We start from the raw sequence: 7,720 nt of genomic DNA on the forward strand, positions 1-7,720 counted from the left end.
GATGGATGAATGATGGATGGATGGATGGATGGATGGATGATGGATGGATGGATGGATGATGGATGGATGGATGGATGGATGGATGATGGATGGATGATGGATGACTCGTGTCCGGTGGCCCCTGCAGGTCCTCCAGAAGCTGGGTAAAGCTGATGAGACTCGGGACGCTGCCTTTGAGGAGCTGGTTGCTAACTTCACCAAGCAGATGGTGAGCTGCTCTTCATCTCGCTCCGCTGCTCCACCTTCATCCCGCCGCTCCTCTTCCTCACTGTCTGTGTTTGCCGTTTCAGAATGAAGGCGGCAAACTGCAGAAAGACCTGAAGAGCTACATGGCAGCGGTCAAAGGTCAGTCTGCTGCAGACAGGAAGCGGTCTGGAGATTCCTGAGCAGATCCAGCAGCCAGTCACAGGTTGCTTTGAATAATGGCGACTCTGTGTTCGTTCCAGCCATGCACGACGCGTCACGGCGGCTGCAGGACTGTCTGGCTGACATGTACGAACCTGACTGGTTTGGAAAGGAGGAGCTGGACGCACTGGTGGAGGTGAGACACCTTTAAAGGAGGTTAGAAAACGTCCCGCCCAGAGAGGAGCATGGAAGGCCATCTGGAGAAAACGTGTCTGACTTCCCTGCATGTTGATGTTTTCCCTTCTTGGCCGTCTGTGATTGTGAGCTGAGCCTCCGCTTTCTTCCTGCTGATGCTCTCTCTCCTCTAACTGCATGCCTTTCTGTCGCTTCGCTCTGAAGGAGATGATAGAGAAGGAGCTGGACAATAACCTGGAGGTAAAAACCGCTGTAATCTGTTCTGATCGGAAATTATTACGTTGATGCGGCGCCGTTCGTAAAGTTAAGCAAAAATTAGGAGCAACATTTATGGTTATTTAGTGAGAAAAATAAGGGGGCTATTTTTTTCCTAGTCATTTTTTATGTCATTGATTTATTTATAAAAATCTTACTTTGTTAAATAAATATTTACTTTGGAGCTAATTATTGATTTTGCAAATTGAATATTTAGTTTGTTAAATAGATATTTAGCTCCAAATTAAATATTTAGTTTAAAAACTAAATATTTAGTTTATTAAATAAATATTTACTTTGAAGCTACTGTAAATATTGAGTTTGCAAATTAATATTTAGTTTCTTAAATAAATATTTAGCTCCAAACTAAATATTTAATTTAAAAACTAAATATTTAGTTTATTAAATAAATATTTACTTTGGAGCTAAATATTTAGTTTCCGAATTAAATATTTAGTTTGTTAAATAGATATTTAGCTCCAAACTAAATATTTAGTTTATTAAATAAATATTTAGTTTATTAAATAAATATTTAGTTTATTAAATAAATATTTAGTTTGTTAAATATTTAGCCCCAAAGTAAATATTTATTTAATAAACTAAATATTTAGTTTTTAAAATAAATATTTAGTTTGGGGCTAAATATTTAACAAACTAAATATTTATTTAATAAACNTTTAATAAACTAAATATTTAGTTTTTAAAATAAATATTTAGTTTGGGGCTAAATATTTAACAAACTAAATATTTATTTAATAAACTAAATATTTAATTTAAAAACTAAATATTTAGTTTATTAAATACATTTTTACTTTGGAGCTAAATATTTAGTTTCCGAATTAAATATTTAGTTTGTTAAATAGATATTTAGCTCCAAACTAAACATTTAGTTTAAAAACTAAATATTTAGTTTATTAAATAAACATTTAGTTTGTTAAATAAATATTTAGCTCCAAACTAAATATTTAGTTTAAAAACTAAATATTTAGTTTGTTAAATAAATATTTAGTTTGTTAAATAAATATTTAGCTCCAAACTAAATATTTAGTTTAAATATTTATTTAATAAACTAAATATTTAGTTTTTAAACTAAATATTCAGTTTGGAGCTAAATATTTATTTAACAAACTAAATATTTAGTTTTTAGTTTGGAGCTAAATATTGAGTTTCTGAATTAAATATTTAGTTTGTTAAATAGATATTTAGCTCAAAACGAAATATTTAGTTTATTAAATAAATATTTACTTTGGAGCTAAATATTGAGTTTGCAAATTTATTTTTTTGTTTGTTGAATAAATATTTAGCTCCAAACTAAATACTTAGTTTCTTAAATAAATATTTAGCTCCAAACTAAATATTTCATTTGCAAACTAAATATTTAACTCCAAACTAAATATTTAACAACGTAAGACTTTGTTAAATAAAAAAACAACAGCGTATTTTTCCCTTAAAACACGCTAAATAACCAGAAATGTTGCCCCTAATTGTTGCCTGCTTAACTTTACAAACGGCGCCCCGTATAGAATGAGATGAAGTGACCACATAGACTGTGTCATTATCCCAGAGTTTTCACAGTGTTTAGCATGAGACAATAGTGCCTCAAACAGAAAACTAGTGTAAGGTTACAGCACAACACAGGAAACGACCTTCTACAGGCCCTGAATCAGAGTCCACACCTTTAGGAATAGAGGATTAGTGCAGAAACAGCCTGGCAGAGTGAAAACAGCTTTACATGAACAAAATGTTTGCCTTTTTCAGGACACGGACACGCTGTGGTTGAGCTACCATCAGAACCTGACAGACAAATCTCTGCTGTGCATGGACACATACCTGGCTCAGTTCCCGGAAATCAAGGTGAGTTCCAGAATCAGGTGTGGAAAAGGGACAATGACAACAAAGAGACGCAAAATAACAAAATGTAGACATTTAATGATTTAAAAGAGACACAAGAGGGCAGCAAAGGGACGTATAATGAACTCAGACAGTAGTAACCATTGAAAATTTCCCTAATTTCCTTTATGGGTACTTGGCCGGACCTTGATTGATCAGTGATTTGTCCTTGAATGGTCCTTGATTGATCAGTGATTTGTTCTTAGCTAGTCCTTGGCTGGTCCTTGATTGGTCAATGATTTTTCCTTGGCTGGTCCTTAATAGGTCCTTAATTGATCCTAGATTGATCATTGATTTGTACTTGATTGGTCCTTGATTGATCAGTGATTGGTCCTTGGCTGGTCCTTGATTGGTCCTTGATTGATCAGTGATTGGTCCTTGGCTGGTCCTTGATTGGTCCTTGATTGATCAGTGATTTGTCCTTAGCTGGTCCTTGCTTGGTCAATGATTTTTTCTTGGCCAGTCCTTGATGGGTCCTTGGCTGGTCCTTGATTGCTCCTCTGCTGGTCCTTGGCTGGTCCTTGATTGCTCCTCTGCTGGTCCTTGCTTGGTCAATGATTTTTCCTTGGCCGGTCCTTAATTGGTCCTTAATTGATCCTAGATTGATCATTGATTTGTCCTTAATTGATCCTTGATTAATCATTGATTTGTCCTTGGCTGGTCCTTGATTGGTCCTTGGCTGGGTCAATGATTTTTCCTTGGCCGGTCCTTAATTGGTCCTTAATTGATCCTAGATTGATCATGGATTTTTCCTTGATTTAACCTTGATTAGTCATTGATTGGTCCTTGGCTGGTCACTCTATAATTCCTTTTCAAACATCAATCTTCGTACTAAAATATTCTCTCAGTCATGATTTGTGGACATTAAGATCTCAAGAGAAGCGCCATCTCCTGGTCAGACCCAGTAATTCAGTGAAAGGGTGGAGTCAGAGTAGAAAAATATATAAGAGGGGGTCACTCCAGTGGCTGGAAGTTGGAGGGGATTTTGCTGGGAGTTGCAGGAATGTGAGCTGCCATTCTTCTGGCGTCTGACTGGGAACGGCCATTTTAAATGGCTGCTACTGTAGGAGACAGATTCTAGGACATCACAGCAGCAGATAATGACCTTTAGTTTTCTTAAAGACTCACTGCTGGTTTGGTTTTCTGTCCATCTGATGTCAACCAGTCCCGTATAGCCAAGCGAGAGAGGAAGCTGGTGGACTTCGACAGCGCCCGCCACCACTTTGCCTCTTTACAGAAAGGAAAGAAGAAGGATGAAGCCAAGATCGCCAAGGTAAGCAGCAGGAGCAGCGGCTGGTTCCTTTCAGCAGGTCGGGTTTGGATCTGAATGCAAACCAACTGGAAACGTCTGAATTTAAGGCGGGATGGAATTATTCTCAGCTCATGAACAACTGAGGCTGCATTAATTTAATCCCACCTTAAATCAGTCGGTTTCAAACGTATCTGATTAAATGTGTGAAAGCAATAAAGCAAAGGTTAACTTACTAATGTACGTGTTTGCATTTGTCTTGAATTGTTCTTGTTTGCCTCCTGTCCTGCTCCTTGTTTTCTTCGCTCCCGTCTCTGACCGTCCTGCATGGTGTGCCGTGTTAGCCAGCAGCCTTGTTGGAGATGGCCGCTCCCAGCTGGGCTCAGGGTTTGATTTCTGCCCACCAGGTGGCTCAGACTAACCTCTCCTACAACCAGGTGAAGCTCGGGCTCGTCTCTTCATCCTCACTTAGAAAAAGGAAACATGGTCTCCTCCTAAAGATGCTGATCCTAAATATAGAAACAATTTGGAGATCCAGTTAAATGATCAATATTGGTTTTGTTTATTACATTTATTTTCAGATTTCTTTCAATAAATACAAACCTTTACATCTTAGTGCTTAGGACCAGAATGTTCACATTTTGGACAAAGAAGACAGGTGGTTTGAAGGGGGAGTGAAGGAAGACATCTATGTTAAGAAAGAAAAAACAGCCTTAAAGGGGGGGGGGGGGGAACTCAAATTTCAGCTTACAAAAACCTACGATGCAGCAATAGAGTTATCATTGCATTGTTATCATTGTCTGACCGCCATTGTAAAAAACGACTGAGGATGGGACCAGCTAGAAGAGCGAGGGACCCTTTTTCCACCTGGATCCCCGCTCTTTTTCTCCCTCCTGTCTGACTTGCCTCTTGCGTTTTTCCACTTCCTCGCCGCCTCGGCCGTATCTAGACCCAAAGCTAGTTCCTGATTGGCCCTCTGGCATTGTGGCGTGGAATAACATGGCGCAAAGGATGCTTCAATATTGGGGAGAAATCAAAAATATCTGCAACAAGCTCACTGCGACACACTGCAAGGAGGATAACCAGCCCTTTACTAAGCAACTAGACAGCTAACTAAGCAACTAACCAGCCAACAGACTTACTAACTTATTTTCTGGATAATTAAAAACCACAAATATAAATGTATGGCTCAACTGACTTAACTAAAAGGAAAGCAACTAACCAACTAACTTACAAATTTACCTAATCAAATACTACTATAAATGTAGAAGTCAGGAGACTTGACCAAAGCGCTTTACACTACACTAAAGTCGTTGCCGGGGCTTGAACCGTCAATACTTCGATTTTAGGGCAAACTCCTACATCCGACGCCACTGTCGCCCTCATATATAAAATGCCAACAAGTTGGTGTTAACTGATAAGGAAGCAACTCTCAAACTAACCAACATGTTGACATCAAATTAACTCGCTAACTAACAAATTAACTAACACAAAATATACATAACAATCGGTTTGCCTGATTAAGTGACACGATAATAAACATTTGGGTTCACTGACAAGTTAGCAGCTAACCAGCTAACTTAAATGTTTACTAATCTACCAAACTAACTAACTAAGTAAGCAACTAGACAGCTAACTAACTGAAACTAACTAACTAATGTCTAAATATATATAAATACCACAAATTTAAATGTATGGCTGAACTAACAGGAAAGCAACTAACCAACTAACCTACAGGTTGACCTATCAAGTACACTAACTAACTAACTCACATATTGTCTGGATAATTAAATGCCACAAATATAAATGTATGGCTTAATTGGCTTAACCAAAAGGAAAGCAACTAACCAACTAACTTTCCGTTTGCCTGAGTAATTAGGTGACAAACTAATAAACATTTGGGTTTACGGACAGGTGAGCAGCTAACTAGCAAACTTAAATGTTGACTAATCTAACTAACCTACAGAAAAAACTAAATAACAATGAGGGGACTAGCTGAACACTTAATCTAATTAACTGAATAACGTGTGAGTTTAGGACTAGTTAATGGACTAACTAAACCACGTTAATGAATAATTCATTTCTGTGTTTCTGAGACTCAGTAGAAGCTGATCTTTTGGTTTCCCCCTGATCTTCTGGTCTCTGCCGTTTAAACCCGCTTTGAGCTGCGTGTCTCTCCTCAGACGGTTCTTTGGGCGTCTGCCTTTATTCACTGTCTGTCTGCGCAGGCGGAGGAGGACCTGGGTCGGGCTCAGAAGATCTTCGAGGAGCTGAATGTGGAGTTACAGGACGAGCTTCCAACTCTGTGGGACAGGTGAGATACGGACCGATCCAGATGTTCCCTGCAGCTGTTGGATCCAGCCGTAAACAAGGTGTTTGTTTGTGTTTCAGTCGTGTTGGCGTCTATGTTAGCACATTCCAGAGCCTGGCAGGTCATCAGGAGAGCTTCCACAAAGAAATGAGCAAAGTGAGTAAATAAAAAACCTCTGTTCAGTCTGTCGAACTAAAGATGATATCAACAGCTGGGTCTCCTCTGAGCAGCTCAGCCAGAACCTGAACGACATCATGACCAAACTGGAGGAACAACGGCAGATCAAGTAAGTTCAGCCTGAAGCTTTAAAGATTCCTGAAAACATCTGAAAATTAAAGTAATTAACATCAGCACGCCATCTGGTGCAGAAAAGATGCTACTGCAGCAACAGGGAAAGGAGACGGTGCAAAGAGGTAAACTGTGCTGCATGCATGGCTCTCCCTGCTGCATGTCTTTCTGTGCACCATGACAGTCCAGCCTGCAGATCCTCAATCTGATGGATTTTAGTTCATAGATAAACCGAATGATCAAGGTTTCCAGTTTGTTCCTGGATAAATTACTGATAAAGCTCCAGGTGACCTTGGCTGGCTCTCAAGTTGCCCTATGACTGATTTTCAAACAATTAACTTGAAGAGCATGAAGAAAGGTTCGATTTTTAAGCATAGTGGCGCCCTCTTGTGGATGAACACTGATGGTTTTTACCCTTAAATCCTCCTCATCCTCAATGATTAGTTTTTTTTATGGTATCTTTTTCTCTTTTCCCAGTGAGGAAGCCAACCACAGTGAATCGACTAGCCCTGCACCAAAGGTAAACAGAATAAAAGCAATAAAAAACAGAATTTATGATGGAAAACTTTACTGGTTTTAATTCTCCGAGGTTTTAGACGACAGTAAATTGATTTTAATTTGTCTAACCGACATGCGTGTTCATTACTGCGTTTGCATGTGTGCACGTCGGATCGCTGCATACCTAACCCGCCTCATGGTGCAGAAGCTCGGACCTCCGCCCAACCGGCCTCCACCCAGACTTACCCCATCTCCAGACCCCAAACAGCAAATCGCTGGCATGTTTGAGGAAGAGGCTTTAGAACCAGATGCTAACACAAACTCCTCCAGCACGACACAAGAGGTCAGACAGACGCTAAGCTATCCTAGCTTAGAACAGATATAGTTTCCTTTTCACTGTTAAGTGAAACCCTGATACCTGCTCTGATGTTCCTAATTTGTCTGTCATTGATCTCGTATTTGTAATAGTGGCTAAAGCTTTGAAACTTTTTTAATATTTGACTTTTTTTTGAGAACACAGTTGTTAAACAGAAGAGACCCAACGCTTCAACCCTTTTAATCTCGTAGTTTAATCTCGTATTTAAAAGTTTATTTCAATACAGTTCAGTTTATTTCTATAGCTCCAATTCACATCATGTCATCTCAGGTCACTTTCCAGTTCACCAGATCATCCAGTCAGATTGATTCAA

General features: G+C 38.9%; 1 protein-coding gene across 2 annotated transcripts in view; it reads left to right on the forward strand.

The window, feature by feature from the left end:
- The window catches only part of LOC107096821 (myc box-dependent-interacting protein 1-like), a 20,370-nt gene extending 12,939 nt beyond the window's left edge, over positions 1 to 7,431 (forward strand). The window contains exons 2-12 of one of the 2 annotated variants that reach the window (XM_015393688.1): positions 128 to 208; positions 291 to 345; positions 447 to 541; positions 2,554 to 2,649; positions 3,851 to 3,958; positions 6,163 to 6,248; positions 6,326 to 6,401; positions 6,476 to 6,531; positions 6,614 to 6,658; positions 7,011 to 7,053; positions 7,237 to 7,431. In XM_015393688.1, coding sequence (XP_015249174.1) covers positions 128 to 208; positions 291 to 345; positions 447 to 541; positions 2,554 to 2,649; positions 3,851 to 3,958; positions 6,163 to 6,248; positions 6,326 to 6,401; positions 6,476 to 6,531; positions 6,614 to 6,658; positions 7,011 to 7,053; positions 7,237 to 7,416 — 921 coding nt within the window. In that variant the 3' untranslated portion in view covers positions 7,417 to 7,431. The remainder of the gene's footprint in view (positions 1 to 127; positions 209 to 290; positions 346 to 446; positions 542 to 2,553; positions 2,650 to 3,850; positions 3,959 to 6,162; positions 6,249 to 6,325; positions 6,402 to 6,475; positions 6,532 to 6,613; positions 6,659 to 7,010; positions 7,054 to 7,236) is intronic. The other variant, XM_015393689.1, reaches the window with a different exon arrangement.
- Positions 7,432 to 7,720: the final 289 nt, after the last annotated feature.

The sequence above is a fragment of the Cyprinodon variegatus genome, unplaced genomic scaffold (assembly GCF_000732505.1).
Source record: "Cyprinodon variegatus isolate N-32 unplaced genomic scaffold, C_variegatus-1.0 Scaffold653, whole genome shotgun sequence".
Lineage (NCBI taxonomy): Eukaryota > Metazoa > Chordata > Actinopteri > Cyprinodontiformes > Cyprinodontidae > Cyprinodon > Cyprinodon variegatus.